Source organism: Gigantopelta aegis, chromosome 13, assembly GCF_016097555.1.
Source record: "Gigantopelta aegis isolate Gae_Host chromosome 13, Gae_host_genome, whole genome shotgun sequence".
Lineage (NCBI taxonomy): Eukaryota > Metazoa > Mollusca > Gastropoda > Neomphalida > Peltospiridae > Gigantopelta > Gigantopelta aegis.
Genome location: NC_054711.1, coordinates 7,452,872 through 7,478,294, shown reverse-complemented (window position 1 = coordinate 7,478,294; position 25,423 = coordinate 7,452,872). Strand labels below are relative to the sequence as shown.

General features: G+C 35.7%; 1 protein-coding gene across 1 annotated transcript; it reads right to left on the bottom strand.

Annotated features, from left to right (window-relative positions):
* Positions 1-1,258: 1,258 nt before the first annotated feature.
* On the bottom strand, positions 1,259-24,950 carry LOC121387656 (caspase-8-like). The gene is made up of 9 exons (XM_041518843.1): positions 24,938-24,950; positions 22,159-22,219; positions 18,919-18,947; positions 13,259-13,348; positions 11,160-11,249; positions 10,249-10,338; positions 7,369-7,455; positions 4,491-4,790; positions 1,259-1,443 (listed from the first exon to the last, which is right to left on the bottom strand). Exons 1-9 carry the CDS (start codon positions 24,948-24,950, stop codon positions 1,259-1,261), a joined length of 945 nt encoding a protein of 314 aa, XP_041374777.1.
* Between the last annotated feature and the right edge of the window lie 473 nt (positions 24,951-25,423).

The following is a 25,423-nucleotide window of genomic DNA, read 5'->3' as shown; positions in this document are numbered from 1 at the left end:
GACATATATAGTCTTTAAAACATTTGTTGTTGTTTCTTGTTTTACCGTCTGTACTGCTAAACAACAGATTGGTGCTTTACAGTTGACTATAAATCAACTTTTGACATGTCGTCTCCTTAGAAATAATGCACATGGAATGTATTGAATTAACTGTTCTCAATAAGTTTGTTTTCTTTTTCCATTTAATTATTTAATTCCTACTTCATGCTGTGTATTGTTATAGTAAATGAATCTACAAATGCCATGCGTAACCTGCCCTGAGGCAATTAGATGCACTGCAAGTCATACTTTCTTAACTGATACACAGTAGAGATGTCAGGACTGAATGGGTACTAGTATTCCTGAAGGTGTGAAGATCGGTTATTTGCTGCACCTTATCGCTGTTGTTAAAATATCCCTTTTATATAATAGTAAAACTTTACTGTGGCCGCTTAATACAGTTATTTTAACAATCTGGGATCCGATTTAGGTGGCCGCTGGCCGCGTTAGACAGGTGACCGCTTATTACAGGTGCATTTACATTATAAATGGTTTGGGAGGGGAAAAATGGCCGCTTAAGGCAGGTGACCGCTGAGTACAGATGGCCGCTAGCATAATACATTATTTTTATTCCTAATACATGATATTGACGATACCGAAATACACGAGGCTAATAATCTCTTTATCATATAAGCTCAAGTGTACACGCAACTTTAATTCCAGTCCGCCATTACTAGATATTAAAATGACGTCAGAATATGTGGCGCAGTGTATTTTTGAATGGAAATGACGTCGAATAATGTCATTTTGGATGTCCTTACATCAAAATAAAGTTATGCCTAACATCTTTTGTTTTCTTAACGCTGGACAGCTTTCAGTGTCAAATTGCCATTGAAATGTTTTTATTTGATGACTATGAATGCATACGTCAATCATGGAGTGTCTACCCAAGTACGTTTGCTTAAATGTCAATAAACCTAGTGCCGAGACCTCGACTAATTTACATCTAATTTGCAAAGTTATCAAATTCTTAAAGTATGTGATCTGAAATTGCACTGAAAATGTAAGATATTATATGATAAATAAAGAAATAAATATATATATATATATATATATATATATATATATATATATATATATATATATACACACACACATACATACACACACACATAAACACACACACACACACACACACACACACACACACACACACACATACATACATACGTGTGTGTCTGTCTGTGTGTACGTGTGGTACAACTACTTACTTTTTGGCTTACTCGTTCAGTATCTTCGTTAGATGATATATAAACCACGATCCTTTCTGTGTCGATCTATATGACACACATCCAGGTACTGTGGCATATGCTATTAGAAAATCGACATCTTCGGGAATTACGTTATTACCCCGTGTGACGTTTTCGTCTTGGAAAGGTTGACTGTCAGTCTGTACTCTTCGACCTGTGAAAAGCATACCCTGTGTAGTGCTTTGGTTTACTGATAAACATCCAGCAAGGGCGGATCCATGGTTTTGTTAAGGGAGTGCGGAGAAGGTAACACAATTCTAAAAAGGGCAATTTCAGTTAGCGAATATTTTTAAAGTAAAGATGCTCAAAGTTAAATTTTGTTTTGTTTAATGACACCACTAAAGCACATTGATTTATTAATCATCGGCTATTTAATGTCAAACATTTGGTAATTGTGACATAGACTTTGAGAGGAAGCATGCTATCTTTTTCCATTAGTAGCAAGGGATTGTTTTATATGCACTATCCCACAGACAAGATAGTACATATCACTCACGGCCCTTGTTACACCAGTTGTGGAGCACTGGCTGGAACAAGAAATAGTCTAATGGGCCCACCAACGAGGATCAATCCTAGACCGACTGTGCATCAAGCGGGCGCTTTACCTCAGGGCTTCATCCCGTCCCTCAATTCTAAAAAGGACAATTTCAGTTTGTGGGGCTTTTAAAGAGAGCGAGATGTGCAAGGAGAATTTGTTTTGTTTTGTTCTGTTTAACGACACCATTAGAGCATATTGAGTTATTAATCATTAGCTATTGGGTGTCAAAAATTTGGTAATTTTCACATATAGTTTTAGAAAGGAAAACCATTACATTTTTCCCATTAGTAGCAAGGGGTCTTTTATATGCACCATATTTTAATAATAATAAAAGTTCCTATTTTATTTTGAATAATTTCTTGGCTCTTAAACTATAACCTTCAGTAAGACAAAATTCCAATATAAAGTGATGTCATCAGATATATATGTATGTGTGTATACATGAAAAGTACAGTATAAAAGAAAAAAGGTGTATAGTATAATATGTATTTAACGAAATAATTTCCTTTAACATGTTTCAGTTCATCATCAGAAAGAAACAAGTTACAACTGCTAAATAACGCCTAAATATGACGATATATATATATATATATATATATATATATATATATATATATATATATATATATATATATATATATCGTCTTGAATGCAATGTTGTTTTCATAATTATAATATATAATTATAACAATTGATATACACCATATTACTCTTTGTAAACCATATCACTACCCCCAGATAGCTGTGTGCTTTGGGTCCCGTTGTATGAAGCAATCTAAGTTGCCTTAGGCACTTAAAGGGACATTCCTGATTTGCTGCAATGTTTAAGATATTATCGACTAACAGAGACTTTTTAACGATTGTAATTACATATCAAATATAGTTTTCTGCATAAAATATTAGTGCAGTATATTAAACGTGTTTCTGATCGTTCTAATATTTGTACCAGGTTAAATTTAATTTTATTTCCTAAAATATTTTTTTTTCGTACGTACGAAATTATTTAAGACAAAATCCAGTTTGGGCTTTTTACAAATATTAAGACGACCAGAAACACATTGAATATACAGACATTGATATTCTAAACAAGAAAATATATTTAACATGTAAGTTTAATCATAGAAATATTTTATTAGTCGGGAACATCTTACAATTCAGCAAACTCAGGAATGTCCCTTCAGGCCCGTAGAAGCTGGGGAGGGGGGGTGCTAGGGGGGGGGAGGGGCGTGCTAGGAGGGAGGGGCGTGCTAAGGCCCCCCCCCCACCTTTTGGGACTTGTCTTATAATGCTAATACGGAAACCTGACGATAGAACAACCATAAAAATTAGCCCCCCCCCCCCCCCCACCTCACACTTTAAAATCCGTCCCTTTAAAGAAAAAATAAACTAAAACATGAGCCTTGTGTGTTGGAAAGATGCATACCCGGAATACCAACACACTAAAACATGAGCCTTGTGTGTTGGAAAGATGCATACCCGGAATACCAACACACTAAAACATGAGCCTTGTGTGTTGGAAAGATGCATACCCGGAATACCAACACACTAAAACATGAGCCTTGTGTGTTGGAAAGATGCATACCCGGAATACCAACACACTAAAACATGAGCCTTGTGTGTTGGAAAGATGCATACCCGGAATACCAACACACTAAAACATGAGCCTTGTGTGTTGGAAAGATGCATACCCGGAATACCAACACATACTGACACTTTAACAAATGAAAAACGCCTAATTTTAGTGTTAATAAAAAACCCAGTCATTATTCCTGCTAACTGGGGGCAGCCATTTTCTTTTCTTTTCAAAGCATCCGATACTCTAGCTTAGTGCGAAGCTCCTGGTCAACTCCTGGATGCACAGTGTAACAAAATATATTTTTATTTTCTTTGAGACTACGTAATAGGTCAGTTCTGTGATTTTAGCTGGGAAAGTCTTCTTGATCGATAGTTTTACAGAACTATTTACGGTAATAAACCATGTCCATTATCATTTTAGGGGTGACAGGTAACATTACACAATACCGGTATGTATTTTTGTGTCTAGACAGCGTCAATTAATTGACACGTCTGGTTACCAATCAAATGCACACCTGCCAATCAGGAATCACAGGTAGAGGCAACTAACTGAATAGTCCAATTTACCAAGAAAACACTCTGTGTATCATTTCTGTACGTAGGTTAATGCATGGACAAAACATGGTATAATTATTTTGACTTGTTGTGTAACCACTTTGACAATGGTGGTTTATTTTGTATTGAAAAATAATATATACTTATTGCTGGCTTATTGGGATGTATATTAATACAAAACATTGCAATGTATAACTATTTTATAACTAACCATTACCCACTAACCCACTGTCCAGATACAGCCTGGTGTCCAGGAAGAGGGTTTTGGAGAACGAAAAAACCCCTCCCTGCTCAAATATATATTTTTAATTTTTCAATACATTGTTCCTCGGAAACATGTCACCCCCCCCCCCCCCCCACCCCACCCATTAAACTTCGCTCGTCACAGTCTATACCCTCCACTGCTAAAATTTCTGCCCATGAGATATCTGTGGTGTGTGCCCAGTTCAGTGTGCTTGAACCTTAATGGGATATAAGCCAGAAAATAAGTATAAATATACACACAGACACTGAATGTTTACTAAAATACATACCACCCTGTGTTCTTCTTCCCTGACAGGCCTGAATGAAAAACAGTTTTGGTTTTCCCGCCAGAGATGGACACCTCTGCGATTTGAACGGTCCTGTGAGTTCAGACATGTTAACCGCCCGACCTTTGCTTCCGTAGATCTCTCCCTCCTTCCCGTGTGATAAAACACAGAAGGCCAAACAGTCGAACGTGTCATGGTCCATCTTACCAACTGTTTCTGCAGTGTCCTTCATTTCTTTGTCAGTCAGGTTTTCGTGAGTACTCACAAAGAAGCCTAGTTTCTCAAAGGTTTCTTCAAGTTTTCCTGCAATAACATTGACTGTTGACAACCGCTGAGGAAACAAACTAGCTGTTTAAGGCTGCATTCAAACTAGTTATTTAATGGTGCATTCAAACTAGCTGTGAAAATGGTGCATTCAAACTAGCTGTTAAAATGGTGCATTCAAACTAGCTGTTAAAATGGTGCATTCAAACTAGCTGTTTAAGGGTGCATTCAAACTAGCTGTTTAAAGGGGCATTCTTTAAGTTTCAAGTGCGATAGTTCGATTTTTTTTTACATGATGTATCTGTGGTAGTGTCTACATTTAATCAACCCCATATATAATCTATCATATAATACGCAACGCTTTGTTTTAACAGTTTTCAATCCTTCTGATCACTTATCATCTTTTGATCTGCACTGCCGACAGCCATATTTGTACTTACCTGAAGCTGCACCTCGAAATGATCTTTTTCTGTGCTTATGTCCAGTTGACTACCGTACACATATAATCATGTTAAATATTGCGTACAAAGAAGAATACCATAAATACAACAGCTATGGAAGCTGTCATCCTTGTAACTTAACATAGATGTGGTTATATGCATGGATGCCATGTATATAGCATAGATCTGCTAATGAGGACTGGCCATCTACACAGTGGTCATATTTTTATTATTATTATTTTTGTTATTATTATTTATTTTTTTTTTTTGGGGGGGGGGAGCTGCCCAGCGTACGGCCACTACATAACATCTGAATATTTTCGTGCTATGGTTACATCTATAATTTACAGAATTAAATAAAAGAAATATCAAAATTGGACTGTGTTGCCATTCATAATCATCGATAATTGTTGGCAAAAATATATTAAGTACAAAGAGAATGTTCACTGCATATCCATTAAAATGCAGCCAGTTCTTTGTCAGTATGGAAATTCAATTTAAATTTAAAGTGTGAAGTCACAAGTTAACCTATTGGTCGTCTTATTGGATTTAAAAAAAAGTAAATGAAACTATTTGAACATATTTTTTTTTTGGCGGAGGAGAGGGGCATGTAATTCAAGGTACCACGGCATCCTTTATTTTCGTGAGCTTAAACTTTCATTATTTTCCTAGAAAAGACATTTCGTTGGATACTTAAATTCATAGATGAAAAAGGTAGTTTATTAATTTGTGTTACCTGTACACATGTATTATGTTTTCGTTGTTTTCTCAAATTCGTTGCCTGCACGAATAACACAAACCATGACAAAAGTGATTTCACCCAAGGTTTCTGCCAGAGGGTAAAATGGGCAATTTTCTTTTTAAGTTAACCCAAAATTAATTAGTCTTATCATTAATATATGATTTTCTTAACCCTAACACTAAACATAACCCATTTTCATTCTGGGGGAGGCGTCCCATATCCCCTGTTGACTGTGGTTGTATTTATTTCCATAGTGCCATACCCAACAGGTTCTTTTTGGCAGATACACTGTCACTGTATAAGCTTTTACATTTTGCAAAACAAAATTAATAGATAGTTGGTCATAAATCAACTTTGATGTGTGACTTTTATTCTGAATTGTATTGTGCATCAATGAAATATATGTTGTATAATACAGGAATAAACAGAGAATAATACACGAGTGGCCGTTAGATACCATTTATCTCACAACGAGGTGTTTAAATAGACAATAATACACGAGTGGCCGTTAGATACCATTTATCTCACAACGAGCTGTTTATATAGAGAAGAATACACGAGTGGCCGGCAGATACCATTTATCTCACAACGAGTTGTTTATACAGAGAATAATACACGAGTGGCCGGCAGATACCATTTATCTCACAGCGAGTTGTTTATACAGAGAATAATACACGAGTGGCCGACAGATACCATTTATCTCACGAGTTGTTTATATAGAGAATAATACACGAGTGGCCTGCAGATACCATTTATCTCACTACGAGTTGTTTATATAGAGAATAATACACGAGTGGCCGTTAGATACCATTTATCTCACAATGAGCTGTTTATATAGAGAAGAATACACGAGTGGCCGGCAGATACCATTTATCTCACAACGAGTTGTTTATATAGAGAATAATACACGAGTGGCCGGAAGATACCATTTATCTCACTACGAGTTGTTTATATAGAGAATAATACACGAGTGGCCGTTAGATACCATTTATCTCACTACGAGTTGTTTTAAAATGTATCTAACGAGTGAAAGCAAGTTTGATATGTTTTTAAACAACGAGTTGCGAGATAAATGGTATCTAACGGACACAAATGTATTATTCTATTTCTTACATATCCTCAAAAACCAGATTTAAGCAAATTTTAATATAATTTTCGACTAAAAGTTAGTTACAGCCGTTGCACTTGTAGCTGACTTACGTGTCACAGACACATGAATGTCAGGTTAACTATAAGTCACAGTGTAATCAATTTCCATCGTGTTGGGTTTTTTATTGGACGTATGGCACTGGTGACCTAGTCATCACCTAGGAGCAGCCAGTCACATGTTTTGAAATTGTTAACATGTTAACACATGTACGTGTGTAAACAACTATGTGTTATCGAAAATAACACATGATGTTCTCAGCAACGGGTGTGTAAGAAAATAACTTACTTTTGCCGTTTCTTTGGCCTAGGTTCCTACAACCAGAATCAGATGGGTCATAGTAGAAATCTCTGTTGTTAATTATTATACACATTCCTGAAAGAAGGATAATACAGACTCATATTATCATTAACACTTTGTACCAAAGACATCCCATGCAATCCGCATATTACGTGCAATTTAATGTGCTACTCCATACTTATAAGAACAAGGATGTGAGCTACGTGTAAATTTCGTCTAAAAAAAACCCTAAAACATGATATTCAATACTGTTGACCACACAAGGTTCATTTGCAGGTTTTCACAGTTTCAAGTTTATGATGTGTGCCTTATATTATGAGTTATAACCAGTTTAGATTTGTTAGCATTGAATGCAATTTTTGGCAGTTCCAGGGGTTGCAAACAACAATTTTCGTTTACGGGCCCTTTAGCGGCCCCTGGACCCCGGCCACAGTAAGCTTGTTTGTTCCAGCCCCTCTCACATCCCTGTTAAAAGCGGAACGTAGTCCTGTGGTAAAGCGCTCGCCTGATGTGCAGTCGATCTAGAATCGATCCCCGTCGGTGGACACATTGGGCTGTTTCTCGTTTCAGCCAGTGCACCATGACTAGTATATCAAAGGCCGTGGTATGTGCTATATTGTCTGTGGAATGATGCATATAAAAGATCCCTTGTTACTAATAGAAAAATGTAGCAGGTTTCCTCTCTAATACTATATCATAATATGTCAAAATTACCAAATGTTTGGCATTCAATAGCTGATGATTAACAAGTCAATGTGCTCTAGTGGTGTGGTTAATGATAACAAACTTTAACTGTACTTACGCGAAGAAAATACTTTTTACCGCCCTCAGTGCTGTAGTGGTTAAGTCATCAGACTTAAGGATGCTAGGCACTGGGTTCGCATCCCGGTATGGGCTCCCACTCAGAGCGAGATTTAACGACTCAGTGGATAGGTGTAAGGCCACTACACCCTCTTCTCTCTCACTAACCATTATCCATTAACCTTGTTTCATGGGAGCCCAGCTCGTGTGTTTCAGTATCGTCAGTATCATATATTGGGAATAAAAATTATAAATTATGCTTGTACAATACATTATTTTTATTCCGAATACATGATATTGACGATACCGAAACACACGAGGGTAATAACCTCTATCTATTATCCATATGGTTCAACATAACCGAGTTAATAATAACCATACAAAGCACAAATGTAATAACAAGTGCAATAACGTAATTTTGGGAAGCGACATGTTAACATGACCTTGTTTCTCCAGTCCTAGCTCAGACTGTGCATTTGAAATATGACGTCAATTCGTCATCTCCTTGTTGTGGCTGAAACATTTTGAGTTGGGTCTTGTTATTCATAAAGAAAACAACAATAATCAAGGCTGTAGCTAGGATTTTTTGTTGGGGTGGGGGGTGGGAGGCAACTAAGTAGCTAATAGTCTAAAACTCCTTAAATGGTTAAGAAGAGAATTTGCTTTAAGTTTCTATAATTTTTTCTTAATAAGAAATTAATATTATACTCGTGTGTGAATTGTACAGATTTTACGAAACTCCTGTCAGGATTTATGTATTACGCTCGCTCTCGCTCGGGCAATACAAAAATCCTGACACTCGTTTCATAAAACCAGTACAACACACAAGCTCGTATAATAATCTCTATATATTGTTATAAAACAAATATTGTAAAGTACTGAACATTTAGCAGCTATGTTGAACCTCTTAACCATCTTTGAAAGGTATACATTTGTCATAATTGATATGTGTATAACACTTATTATATTGACAGACAATACAAATATATGTAGAAAATAGTGTTCTCTTTAGTAATTTGACTGAAGAGTTCATTTTGGCTGTGCAAGAGGGATGAAATCTCCAGTAAAGGATTTCCTCGGGAGAGGCTGTCCTATTAACGAGACACAAGCAGTGTTTCTGCCAGAAAGAAATTTTTGGGTATGGCGCTATGGAACTGAATGCAACAACAGTCAACATGGGATGGGGGGTAGTCCTCCCCCCAAAAGAAAATGGGTTAAGTTTAGGGTTATAGGGTTAAGAAAATCATACCGTAATGATAAGAGTAATTATTTGTGTCAAAAGCTTAACTTTAAAAAAAAAAATCTGCAAAAACATTTGGGTATGGTGCTATACTCGTTTTACCCTCTGGCAGAAACCCTGACTAGAGATTCATTGAATCAACCATTTTGCCAAATGCCCATTTGACTCTGCAGTGTGCAGAGATACGGCTCTGACCATATATTACGGTTTTATCACATTGATCACCCTGCTTGCGTCGTAGGATTCAACCACCTTGGTGGATCCATTCAACTGATCGGGTTTTTCTCATTCCAACCAGTGCACCACAACTGGTCAAAGGCTATGGTATGTATATATACTGTATATTAAACCATGTAAGGTAATTCCATACAGGTACTTTGAAACGGTACAAAGTATCAAAAGTAGTTCGTAGTACTAAACCAAATAACTTCCAGTTGGGTCAAAATATGGGGTGCACCCAATGTTTGATAAATGGTGATAAATGTGAATGTGTTTGCTGTAAAGTAAAATAGTTTCATCTGGGTAAAAAAAAAGTATGCAATTTTATTTCATCTAGTATCACTGTGTCATGTAACCTTGTGCTTAGAACATGTACGGAGTACCTGTAAAAAAAAAAAGAAAGAAAAGGACTTATTTTTTGTGCAGAACTAGGGTAGACATAGACACTACCCATTATGTCTGAAATGAGCAGCTTAATCCCCTTTTTTCTGATTTATTTTAAGGGTGAGGGGTGGTAGTATTTATATCTGTAGTGTTTATGTCAATTAATACGCTACAAGTAGGAGTTTTAGCCACACATGTATTGTCGTCTATAATTTGAAACAAACCTCTAGGGTTGGCATCCATCTTGTAATAATCCTGATCATGACTGGAGGGTTCACCCAATGTCTCACGTACAACTTGCGCTGGCTCTGTAGCTATTAAAAGTAAGATAAAATAGAGAAAAAGGGTTTAGAGATCACCAATGTTAAAATATATTTACTGAAAAAGAGTTCGAAAAAACAACAATTTAAATTTTAAATTAAAGTCTAAATCGGCAGTTTCTTAAACTCTAAAGAGTAGATTACAACACTGAAAAATTATTATTGTTATAACTTGAAAACTTCTCGACTTACACTGAATTTCACGTTTTAAAAATGTAAAAAAAAAACTGCCTGAAAGGGGCCGGACTTAACATTAGAAATCCCAATTCCCCTGGAAGGAAGCAGCAGATTAGTTCAAAATGTTGACACGACATTGTATACTGTATATTAAACCATGTAAGGTAATTCCATACAGGTACTTTGTAATGGTACAAAGTATCAAAAGTAGTTGGTAGTACTAAAACAAATAACTTCCAGTTGGGTAAAAGTTCGAGGTCTACCCAACTTTTGATATCTAGAGCAGTTAATACCACAAGTACTGTCATTGGTGATAAATGTGAATGTGTTTGTTGTAAAGTAAAATAGTTTCATGCGGGCAAAAAACAATATGCACTGTGTCATGTCACCTTGTGCTTAAAACATGTACGGAATACTTGTAAAAAAAAAAAGACTTAAATTTTATGCAGAACTAGGGTAGTCATAGACGCTACCCGTTATGTCTGAAATGAGCAGCTTAACCCCCATTGTGTTTTCTGATTTATTTTAAGGGTGATGGGTGGTAGTATTATATCTGTAGTGTTTATGTCAATTGATATGCTACAAGTAGAAGATTTAACCACACATGGTACTATTGTCGTCTGTAATTTGAAACATACCTCTAGGAGTGGCCTCCATCGTGTAATAATTCTGATCATGACTGGAGGGTTCACCCAATGTCTCACGTACAACTTGCGCTGGCTCTGTAGCTATTAAAAATAAAATAAAATATATTTTAAAAAAGATATTAGAGATCACTAATTCTAAAATATATTTACAGAAAAGAGTTTGAAATAAAAAGATTTACTCTGTAATAAAAGTTGCCATTACGAAACAATAATAAGCTGAATAATTGTTTCATACGTTTTACACAACCTTTATTTTACATGAATCTCCCAAATGCCTTGAAAATCTTAAGACTCAAATGCTGATGTTTTTGCTTGAAGCGTAACTATTTGAAATTGCCCTGAACTTTATCTAGAACATATTTTATTTGACTGTGGTATAGTTTCCGGATCTTGTACTAGTTTATTATGCCATTGGAGAGGATATACCGTGCATCTCATTGCTTTGTTTGGTTTCATAAGTAACAAAAACAATATTTTAAACTGATTTATTATAAACATAATATACTATATATGCCGAACAAAATTACAAAACGAAACATCACACCATCATGTATTGGTTCCCATGGTCTTTATTATTAAAAGAAACTTTTAATAATAATAATAATAAATATAACTGCAAGTGGTAATGACAGATTCCCAAGCTATAATAGCTGTATATTACTCAGACATACTTATATATTATTCAGTATTGCAATACCCCCCCCCCCCCCCCCACACACACACACCAACATACACGCACACACCGTCTCCTAACCAACTACTAAATATAATTTACACGAAATCGGCCCATAATTTTTTTTTCAAAACAGCAATAATACATTTAAAAAACCCACATAAAAAAACCGTGGTATAGCTGCTGTAAGAAAAAACGTTTTTTGTTTTGCTTAATCATCGGCTATTGGATGTCAAGCATATGGTCATTTTGACAACGTCATAGAGAGGAAACCTGCTACGTTTCTCCATTAGTAGCAATGGATCTTTTATATGCACCATCCCACGGACAGAATAGCACATGCTACAACTTCTGATATACCAGTCGTGGTGCACTGGCTGGAACGAGAAATAGCCCAATGGGTCCACTGAAGAGGATCGATCCTATACTGACTGTGCATCAGGCATGCGCTTTACCACTGGGCTACATGTACATGTAGTGTTGTTTCATTTTGTTTTGCCATATTAACAAATAACATTGCACTTGTTTCATGTTTTCCACATTAATAAAGCAGTAAATGATTAGTCATAAGATATAATTTTTATTTCTGTCACGTTCATAGATTTAAAGATACAAACTGCGCAAATATGTACAATTTTCATTGGCAAAATCTATCTCAAAATATTTTAAAATTAAAAATTGTAAAACGACAGTTTCTTACGCTCTAAAGAGTAGATTACAACAGTGAAAAATATTATTGTTATAACTTGACAACTCGACTTACACTGAATTTCACGTTTTAAAAACGAAAAAAAAAAAACACTGGCTAAAAGGGGCCGGACTTAACATTAGAAATCCCAATTCCTCCGGAATTGAAGCAGAAGATTAGTTCAAAATGTTGACACTACATTGTACACTGTATATTAAACCATGTAAGATAATTCCATACAGGTACTTTGTAATGGTACAAAGTATCAAAAGTAGTTGATAGTACTAAAAAAATAACTTCCAGTTGGGTCAAAGTTCGAGGTCTACCCAACTTTTGATAGAGCAGTTAATACCACAAGTCCTGTCATTGGTGATAAATGTGAATGTGTTTGTTGTAAAGTAAAATAGTTTCATGTGGGAAAAAACAGTATGCGATTTTATTTCATCTAGTACCACTGTGTCATGTCACCTTGTGCTTAAAGCATGTACGGAATACTTGTAAAAAAAAAAAGGACTTAAATTTTGTGCAGAACTAGGGTAGTCATACATGTGTGTAGACGCTACCCGTTATGTCTGAAATGAACAGCTTAACCCCCATTGTTTTTTCTGATTTATATTATGGGTGAGGGGTGGTAGTATTTATATCTGTAGTGTTTATGTCAATTGATATGCTACAAGTAGGAGTTTTAGCCACACATAGTACTATTGTCATCTGTAATTTGAAACAAACCTCTGGGAGTGGCCTCCATCTTGTAATAATCCTGATCACGACTGGAGGGTTCACCAAATTTCTCACGTACAACTTGCGCTGCCTCTTCAGCTATTAAAAGTAAGATAAAAAATATAAAAAAGAGTTTAGAGATCACTAATTCTAAAATATATTTACAGAAAAGAGTTTGAAATAAAAATATTTACTCTATAATAAAAGTTGCCATTACGAAACAATAATAAGCTGAATAATTGTTTCATATGTTTACACATGCAACCTTTATTTTATATGGATATCCTGATTTTATAAACATAACATACTATATATGCCGAACAAAATTACAAAACGAAACATCATACCATCATGCGTTGGTTCCCATGGTCTTTACTATTAAAAGAAGCTTAGATTAATAATAATAATAAATATAACTGCAAGTGGTAATGACTGATTCCCAAGCTATAATAGCTGTATATTACTCAGACAAATTGGCACAGAATCTTCTTACAAGAATAATCCCAGCAAAAACAAAAGGCTTGGGAACCTAATAATACCATCAAACCTTATAATAAATTTCCATCTTAAAAGGTGTTAATTATCTATCTGTCTGTCTGTTTGTGTCTCTCAATCTCCCTCCCCTTGTGAGTTGAGCATAATATTTCCCCAGTATGAAACCAATGCATCTAATACATTCTCCCTTGTCATTCTATTCATTAAATATCTTGACCTTCTGTGACGGAACATGCTCTTAATTTTGTTTTCGCCTGTGGCGATATTAATTGTTTTAGAGGGCCGTGTGCAGTTCCAATATGCACTTAAGCCCAGGTGGGCGCTTTGTTACGTAATACCTCTGCGCGACGGTCGTCGAGCTCTCTCTAATACACACCCAGTCCAGCTGCGGAGGCCGTGTGGCCAGTAGTTACGTAATACCTCCACGAGTGCGGTTTTTACAACCGTGAGTTTGGCGACTAGGCGTCAGCAAGTCTGACCATCTAAGGAAAATTGTCGTCTTGGTCGCTGTGGAAATGTCACTTGTAGGTATTCGGTGCCGCGATGTACCCCCAGGCGATACTGGGATTTTATATTAAATAGCTAGGGTTTTAGAGATATCGGGGAGAAACATAGGAAGGCTGCAGGGGAAACGGACGTCGTCCACTGAACGAAATATATCAGTTCAGCTCGGACGTGGTAATTATATATTATTTCTGCTCTGTTGTATAACCTTGATGTGATTGATGTGACTTTAAATATTTTAATACTGTATTATACCAATATTATTTAGATGGTGCTGCCGGTCATCTGACGCAGTATACTGTAGGCTCAGTGTTCTAAATAATTATTAAGGCTTAGCCAGTCATCCTAGAGGACCTAGGTAAACTGTAGGTTATTGTCTTTATTGTGATAGGTACCAGTATTAATTCTGTGTTACAAGGTTACTGAATGAGTAGTAAGGGTTAATTAAAAATTAACCAGTTAGGAATAGAGTTGTAATCCCTTTATTAATTAAGTTCCCCTGGCAGCGTTTCTCAATTATCACACGTTACTGAATGAGTAGTTAAGGGTTAATTAAAAATTAACCAGTTAGGAATAGAGTTGTAATTCCTTTATTAATTAAGTTCCCCTGGCAGCGTTTCTCAATTATCACACGTTACTGAATGAGTAGTTAAGGGTTAATTAAAAATTAACCAGTTAGGAATAGAGTTGTAATCCCTTTATTAATTAAGTTCCCCTGGCAGCGTTTCTCAATTATCACACGTTACTGAATGAGTAGTTAAGGGTTAATTAAAAATTAACCAGTTAGGAATAGAGTTGTAATTCCTTTATTAATTAAGTTCCCCTGGCAGCGTTTCTCAATTATCACACGTTACTGAATGAGTAGTTAAGGGTTAATTAAAAATTAACCAGTTAGGAATAGAGTTGTAATTCCTTTATTAATTAAGTTCCCCTGGCAGCGTTTCTCAATTATCACACGTTACTGAATGAGTAGTTAAGGGTTAATTAAAAATTAACCAGTTAGGAATAGAGTTGTAATCCCTTTATTAATTAAGTTCCCCTGGCAGCGTTTCTCAAATATCACACGTTACTGAATGAGTAGTTAAGGGTTAATTAAAAATTAACCAGTTAGGAATAGAGTTGTAATTCCTTTATTAATTAAGTTCTCCTGGAAGCGTTTCTCAATTATCACACGTGTGGGTGTTGTGTCACGGTGAAGTGATTAGCATATTGTGTAAACTAGACACCTAGAGATTAACTAATTAAGTGATCAGTTCTGGGTTGTTATTATTTGTTGTTGTTAATTAACTACTGCGGCAGTACATTTGTCAGCGTAGGTTAATACAGATTCCAAAGTGTATTGTGTTTTTGTTGTGTTTTCTAGTGAACTAAACGTGCTATAATAATATATACGTTATAAAAGATCTTATCTCTGATCATACCTAGACGAGCCACGCGGGTTGAACTGCCCGTTACGGAGAGATCTAATAGATATACAGTTAGGAGAGATATTTGGATAATCGTGTTTCATTCAGTTACGGGTATTATAGGATCCCCGTGACACCTTCTATTCATTAAATATATTAAAATACCAACGAGCTTAAATGGTCACCTACTAAATAAATTGCTGATCCTCAAGTCCTAGGCTCATAGTTGGCAGGATGCAAAAAAATAACTTCCCAACAAATTTAGTTGGAAATGGTGTGGTACTTTACAGTTTATATGCATGTCTCTATACAAAATCTGATAAAAACATTCAACCCTCCCATAGAACAGGTGGATCTAACATTTATGAAGTTAACAAATTTGGTTAACAAAGGACCTTTACTATCTGGTAATTGCATTTCTAGAAGAAGCGAAGATTTTTCATTATTAGCTTCAATTTTCACCCTTTCGTGTCCCACCCCTCAGACCCATGGGTGCCATAATTACTAGTGGTGGGAATCGGTTGGATTTTCATCATCGATCATCGATTATAATCGGTTAGAATTGTATGAACATAAACAGGATCTGAATTATAAGGACCATGCACCTACTGTGGAGTTCACTGGGATAGACTCAAAATCGCACATTTTGTTCATTTAATAACTACTTGGTATAATTTTTCTATATGTACACATGAAAACAAATCTCAACCACAACATATTTAGGGCCTACATCAATTCTATCATCTGAACTGGAGGCACAATGTCAGATAACATTTTCCCACATTATCAGAGGTGGATCCAGGGAGGGACCAGGGCGATGTATCCCCCCCCCCAAAAAAAAAAATTTTTTTAAGTGCCCTCAAAATGTTCCAGTGCCCTTTTTGTTTGTATAAAAAGTGTTTTGCATTTAAACATTTTCAGCTGCATGAACTTAAGTTGTGCCTGAATGAGCAAGCTTGCAGATGTGTGTCTGTGTTACCGATTCTCAATGGAGTTCAGTGTTCACCACATTGTTTAATGCGAGTAATGAGCTCCTTAATTTTGTGTGATCAAAGTTGCATAATGATAGCCTAATAGTTTTTCCTTTGAAATTGTATAGATCTTCAAAATTACTAATGAACAAAGGCTCTGTAATTTTTATGTATATCTGCCCTACCTAGACCGAGCCATCCCCATAATAGTGCCCTTTAAAGCTATAATTTACAAGTGTCTCTTTGTATAGTTTTTTTTTAAATGTACGAGTGTAACTGCCCTACCTAGACAGATCCATCCTTAGAATAGTGTCGTTTTAAAAAAAAAAAGATAAAAAGTCAAATTACAATGAAATATTATTTGATAGTCATACTTATATACGAAGCAAAGTTGATTCTACGGCTCTTTTTATTTTTGCCCCCCCCCCCTCCCCCCACCCACACGTTCTCCTGCCCCTGGTCATTTCAACAGCGGTGAATGCTAAAATTCATGATTTAGAGATTGAGATCTAAGAGTAACAGGTTTGAATTCTTTTAAATAATACTTTTTCGGTTATAAAACTCCAAAAGAGGAACTGATCACTGTCTGAAAATGGGTAATTTTGCTATCAAGATGCCAAGAAAGAAGAAAACATTCTTGGGTTATAATACTATGCAAAATAATGCTTAAAATAGTTATAAAATTATTGTTTAAATATGGCTAATTTTGCTATTCAGATGCCAAGAAAATGAGTTTAAAGCCATCCAATTTTAAACCTTTCACGGCAGAGCATGCCTCCGGACTCCCTACACATCTCGGGTGATGCGTGCCCTCTGGCAAGGCACAATGTGCCATGCTAAACAACGACCCTGATCATTAGCCCACTCCACTTTAAAAAAATGCTCCGACCAACCTGCAAACTAATATAATAAATTCTATTACTGCACCTAGCGGTCCAGAAAACTGCAGCTAGTCATTTAGCGTACATTTCCGTTCGTACACCGTGATATATACACAAACGCATTCATATTAACTGCAAATATTAAAGCCTTTATTAAGATGCCCTTTTAACAAGTCAATGCGCCCCTTTTTTCTTGCACCCCCACCCCCCCCCCCCCCCCCCCCCACACACACACACACACGCAACAACAACAACAAAAATGTCCTGGATCCGCCCATGATTATATACTGAAACACAATGAAAACGCAAAAACAACTTTTCATTGCAAATAACGACAAACTATTAATGAATTGATGGATAATGTAATATGACATTAGTGACTGGTATTCATGAGATACATTCACATGGAAACATGGCCAGTTATCATCAGTAATCGAGTTGCATTCGTAATCGAAAAGTTTAAACCCCCATATCAAGGTAAGTATCTGGTGTGTCCACCATTGGCCCGTGAGCATGCGTAAAGACGACGGGGAAAGGATTGGCACAAACATCTCACATACGCCACAGGAATGTTCCTCCACACCTCCTGCAAAGCTGTGCAAGCTCAGCGATGTTACGCGGTGGTAGCTGACGGTGACGTACACGACGTCCTAACGCATCTCATATGTGTTCAATTGGGTTCAAATCCGGTGATGACATTCAACAAGTCGTCCAATAGTTGATGGATGGACTCTGAAGGTCCTAGCAACTTGGATTGCGAAGTCGTCCCTTGAACCATGCCCAACGCTCGCTCCCTTTGTTCTTCTCGGAGTCGTGGCATTCTTAATGTGACAAGAAATATAACACCGTTACGTGACTTTTATGTGTCCACATACTGGCATTTCACGTGCATTGCATGCAGCATGATTGAGCATGTAGTTAACGCATTTCACACCATTTTGTGTGTTTCTGCTATTGTATGTGTAACGAGAACAAAACCAGGATTAAAACCCACACAAAAGTACCAATCAATGGCTTCCTGTCGTAAATTGTTATTTCAAGTCCAATAAATATATTTTTCATTAATCACAACAAAATATTGAAAAATATCTGTTTTGCGTTTTCATTGTGTGTCAGTATATATCTTCATAATTGATCATCACATCGGTAGAGACCAACCGATCAATTTTCGATTATAATGGATCATTGGAACATCATTAATAATGACCAAATTCACAAGCCTCACACCATTTTTGGAATATACTTTATATATCAGTATACCGAACCTATTGCTGATTTCACGAAAGTGTTCGTTACAAGAGTAAACATTTTTTTCTTTTTTTTTTAAACTTGGTTGAATCTAAGAATATCTGGAAATATGATACGGTACATTGGGCTTGCTAAGATGACCTTCAAGATAGAATATTACTCACCAACAGCTACTGCTGCTTTACCCAGGTACCTGAAATAACGAACGTAAAAGGACATTTGTGCAACAGGGTGTCCAACTTTCCTGAATTTTCATCCCGTACTCGGAATTGATGCCAGATATCTGGATTAACTATAATTTTGTTTTAAAGTAACTAATTCCTATTACATTCTACATTCTCAAAATTAAATATATACATATATATATGTGACATTTTTCGTGCTGTTTAATTTTTTATTTTTTTAAAATGAAAATGGCGTTTTCGAGTACTTTAAATTGTTTTGAAAAGGGTGTTCGCACGCTTAAACGTGAAAATATCAGAAAATTCCAGGAAAATATTTCCATTAAATTGGTCACCCTACTGCAATGATGCACCAGCACATTTTAAACTACTATTGTAGTCGGTTTACATCAAAAGACAACCAATTAATTGTCATATAACTCTATAACGAATGTTAAAACATATATATTTTTTGGTTTAACAGCACCACTAGAGTACATTGATTTATTAATCATCGACTATTGGATGTCAAACATTTGGTAATTTTGACATATAGTCTTAGAGAGGAAACCTACTACATTTTTCCATTAGTAGCAAGGGATCTTTTATATGCACTTTCCCACAGACAGGAAAGCACATACCACGTCCTTTGACCAGTTGTAGTGCACTGGTTGGAACGAGAAAACCCCAATCATTTGATTAATGGAACCATAGAGGTGATTCATTCGTGCAATTCAAGCACCTCAAACCAACTGAACTAAATCCCACACTATAATGAATGTTAAAACTTATATTAAAACGTAATGAGTTTTAAATAAAACCCATACCAACTCAAATAACATTTTTTACTAAACACTTCTATGTAAATAATATAAATGAATGTTAAAACTTATATTAAAACGTAATGAGTTTTAAATAAAACCCATACCAACTCAAAAAACATTTTTTACTAAACACTTCTATGTAAATAATATAAATGAATGTTAAAACTTATATTAAAACGTAATGAGTTTTAAATAAAACCCACACCAACTCAAATAACATTTTTCACTAAACACTTCTATGTAAATGATATAAATGAATGTTAAAACTTATATTAAAACGTAATGAGTTTTAAATAAAACCCATACCAACTCAAATAACATTTTTTACTAAACAATTCTATGTAAATAATATAAATGAATGTTAAAACTTATATTAAAACGTAATGAGTTTTAAATAAAACCCATACCAACTCAAATAACATTTTTTACTAAACAATTCTATGTAAATAATATAAATGCTAGAACAGCCAGGTATGTATTGTTTCCGATTTAATCGATAAAAAAAGGAAATATTTTATTTAGCGACGCACTCAACACATTTTACTTACGGTTATATGGCATCAGACATATCGTTGAGGATCACACAGATATAGAGAGAGGAAACCCGCTGTCGCCACTCCATGGGCTACTCTTCTTGATTAGCAGCAAGGGATCTTTTATATCCACCATCCCACAGACAGGACAGTACATACCACGGCCTTTGATATATACCAGTCGTGGTGCACTGGCTGGAACACGAAACAGCCCCTATGTAATCGATAAATGCAGTAGGCCAGGGCCGTACCCTCCCGGGGGCGGGCAGTTGCCCCCCTAAGAATCTCACTTAGTTTTTTTTACTCCAGAAAATAGCATACACATCTCTAGGTTTAATTTGTAAAGTGTTTCATTTGTTTGTAAAAAGTAGTGCCCCCCCCCCCCCCCCCCCCCCCCGGATTTTGATGAGGATACGGCCCTGTAGGCTACAAAGAGAATGCATGTGTATTACCTAAAGCGAATGCACATGTATTACCGTGGCAGTTCCACCAGTTGTCTTTATACCTTTATCAAAAGTAAGATTTAACCTATGCAATTTGATGGTAATTTCTAAAGAAACTTTTATTTACACTAAAAATGTTTTCTAAATTTTCTTTATTTGAGTTGGTATGGGTTTAAAACTTTTTTGTAACAAAATATAAATTATAAGTATATTTAGTATAGCTTGTTTTGTTTAACAATAATGACACCACTAGAGCACAGATTAATTGGATGTCAAACATTTGGTAATTCTGACACAGTCATTAGAGGAAATCCGCTGCCACACTCCTGGTTATGTTGTTTATTTTGTTTTGTTTTTGTTTCTGGGAGGGTTTTTTTTGGTTGTGTTGGGGGGGGGGGGGGGGGGGGGGGAGCTGTTTATTTGTATTTCAACATTTAAAATTATTTTTAACAACACTCTGGAAAAGGAATACCAATGTAACAGTATCATTTTCAACTTCATCAAGGCTAGAAAGTAATATTTAGGCAGGAACGCCAAATAAACAGACATGGAAGTTCTTTAATTACGTCTCACATTGTATACAAATTACGACAAAATACAGTAATAAAAATAAAACAACACATATTTTTGCATTCCTCAACATATAACTTAGGGAAGTGGCGGTCCTCATAAGTACGAGCGTCTGATAGAGGATCATGGAAGCAATCACAGCTTTGCTTAAAACTTCCGTTCAACTTTGGCTTGTGCAGAGATACGATTTTGATCCAGAATAAGGTTTTATCATTCAGATTAGAAGAACCTGCGCTGTACTTTCTTGTGGTGATGTATAGGGTCGTCGGGTTTCTTCATGTAGCGTTGGTACTGGTTAACATCATGTAAGTTTAATGTCATAACTGGACTTGAGAATAATCAAACTAAAGCTCTGTGGTATCAGATTTAGGAAAAATTTGTATTTTAGACACAGTAGCTTGCGGCCATTTGGTTGTCGATGATTGCCAACGCAGTACAGAGTTTCCTCTAGCCTTCCTCTACATATCAATATCAATAACAGGAGGGCTGGAAGTGACTCAAGCTACTCTGAGGGATGCACTATGGAATTATTACTAATTCTGTGATATAACTCTATTAATTAGTTGCTATCGCACAGTCGTCTAGGATGGACCCTCGCCGGTGGGCCCATTGGGCTATTTCTCGTTCCAGCCAGTGCACTACGACTGGTATAAAAAAGACCGTGCTATGTAGTATCCTGTTTTGTGGGATGATGCATTCATATAAAAGATGCCTTGCTACTAATGGAAAAAGTTTGTAGGTTTCCTCTTTAAGATTATATGTCAGAATAACCAAACGTTTGACATGCAATAACCGATCGATGATTAGTAATTAACTCAATTACCTCTAGTGGTGTTGTTAAAAAAATAATAAATAAGAAAAATATATTCATACCTCTTGGACACGTTGACAAATCTACTCAGTATACCTGGTGTGGTTGAGTCTTCTTCTACATCTGTGAAAACAATATTTTTAAAGTAGTACTTATAGTCCATCTGGGGGGACGAATGCTCATAGTGATTTTTGGCAAGGTCTACATCCTTAGTGATGGATAATTAGTGATAGCATTGCAGGACTCACAGCTTTTTGTGTGTATCTATCTCTTTTGTCACTCTACCCTCATGTGCATGAGAAGTACGTGTTTATGAAATTGCGAAAGGGGTGACTACACTAAAACTCAGGGTTAGATCTTCACTATTTTTTTCAGGGTGTTAACAGGACTACCTGTCTTTCATTTCAGATAGTTCCCTGAAGTTTCAGGTGGTCCATATTTTGTAATAATTTGAAGTTAAAATAACTCTACGGTTTGTTATTTTGATAATTTAATACTGGGTATATCGTTGTGCATGTTCTGTACATACTATTACTAATTATAATATATCAATTCATACTAAAACACATCAAATCAATATTCAGGCTGGAACTGACACTGGCATTATATCAAATTATGTTGTTTGACCTGTTAAATATGAATTAAAATGATTAGTACGCCTACTACATTGCTCAGTGGCCTTGTTATTATTAGGGGCGTTTCTTCTCCCCAGTCAGGACACCTAGATCTGCGCCTGTATATATATTGCATATAAAATCTTTACAAGCCCCCCATCCCCCACTGGCCCTGTAAATTACTTACCGTTTTATTATGCGAAACTGAAACATTCAATTACCTACTCCAGTTGGGTTATGAATATTGCAACACAGTGAATAACAGATAACAGACAAAATAGTTTAAAATATTTCTTTAAAATAATATTTTAGCTTGTATTGCTTTAATAAAATATTTGCCAGCTATTATTGTAACGAAATATTTGAAAACTTTTGGTTTTAACTCGAACGATCCGTTATTCATTGTGATCAGTTATTGATAAACTGACAGTACTATGGCTGAAATATAGTGTAATTATGTGTCGACGTATTATATTTGGTTCAATCAAAACATTCATTTAATGTTAGATAACACAGGGCTGGCCATATCCTAAAATGTTCAATTACCCGCCAGGCAAGTAACTCAAATTTCACTTGCCCACAAAAAAATTACCTAGTCCCAAAACGTAAGCAGTTTAAATAAAAATTAAACTGTGTGCTTCAAACAATTTCACATCAAACAAAGCACTTGTAAGCCCTGTATTACTAAATATGTTTATTTCCTTTAATTTGTGAATGTAAAAGAACCCCAACAAAAATTGCCATCAGCATGAAGCAAAATTGGAAATGAGTTTATGATTTTTTTAAAACTTTAACACTTTAGAATGATCATTTAATTAAAATTAGCTACACTATTACATGTGAATCTAACAGCAGCTTGTTGGAGCTCATGTCCAGTTGACCTTTCATTCGACCAATCAAAACCTTACTTGCAAAATTATGCCAGTGATTTGAAAATAATTTGAAAACATTCAGGATTATGCCAAGGGTATACGAAATGATTCAGATGAATTACGAAGTATGCCGGAAACTAATTTCAATATAAAATTTGTTTCAAGACGAAAAAATACCCGTGATGGTATAGCCATAAAATCTGTTTATACCAGTATACAATCCAGTTTATTACTGCCATTTCCCCCCTGTTTTTTCAATGTTGAAATAGACCAACAAATTTGTCTATTGCATAAATAGTCTTGCCCGATATTTTAAGAATTTGTATACTCCCGAATAATGCTATAAAAGACGAAGTGTAATTGATAGTTATTTAAATTGTTATTTATAAATAAAATGTCACCTGGACATCATCTTCATAAATCAAGGCTAATATTCGTTCCTCGTATTCAACCTTGATACATGTAGTCAAGATTATTGATATCCACTACTAGCGCCCTCTATTGGAAGAAAATTTGTAACACCGATTATGTCCCTTACACGATGACATCGCTGACCAATCACAGCATCGGTAACATGTGACAATCTTGAAAGCAATATTAGTGTTCGCCCGCCAACATGGAGTTTACATAACAAGGGAATCTATAAGGAGCGTTGCGATTCGTTGCAATCAGATCTCATCGCATCCAATGAAATTTAAGCATTTTGTGGCACGATTTCTTGACGACATGTATCAAGGCTGAATACGAGGAACGAATATTAGCCTTGATTTATGAAGATGCCTGGACATGGGCGTCCACACAATGCTATTAGATCTACTGGCAGACCAGAAGAGCTAATTTTAATGAGATCGAAGAATGATCATCGAAAATATGCTACTTTGGGTTAATGATTTCACAGTGAATAGCATTATTATTATTATTATTATTTTCATTTCATCTCATCTCATTTATTTATTTATTTATTTTTATTAATTTATTTTTTTTTTTTTACTTTTTATTATTTTATTATTATTATTATTATTATTATTTTATTTTATTTTTATTTTTTTTGGGGGGGAGGGAGGGGATCTGGGTTGTTTTGTGGGGGTTTTTTTTAGAGGGGAGGGTTCATAACGAACAAATTTAAATATTAAACAAGTATACCAGTCTATTTTTCAGGATGAATTTTACTTGTAGATACAAGACATTGCATTTCTTGACATTTAAATTTAACAATTTTCAGCGGGAGTATACCATCGGTTTTCCTTAGAAACCCCGGCGTTTAGCGCTCTCGACGTGAGTCCGAGTCCGACACACACTCAGGCGGAGACTGCTTTGATCACGTTTCATATTTTGCTGCACGCGCGCCTACTCACTGTTCTTTAACATTTCGTCAATTAAATGTTAATTGCATGTATATTTAATACATCAATTTAATTGTGAAACAAATGCGAAAACTTGCAGATGGACAACCTAATTTTGTAATACGAAACGCTTCTACATTAGTGAAAAACCGACCGTGCGGTGGGAATTCCCTGACCTCGTTTTATGTCACACGTGTGTTGCGCGAGCTCACATAGATAAAGCGAAAACTAACTTTACAAAGAGTCTACTTATCCATTTTAGTAACGTGCTGGTTCGTAACGTTCTAAACAGCTTTTTTCTCGATACTTTAACGTTTTCAGCAATTTTCTTCACGGACACCGACATAAAATACCATGATTTACGAATAAATGCCTAATTTCTTAAATGTCTGGGCTCTTATTCAAAGACGTGGGCCTACTTCCGGTCAAATACAGTACTCAATATAATAATCAGGGGCCTCACACACACACATGCACGCATGCTTGCTGCAGACTACG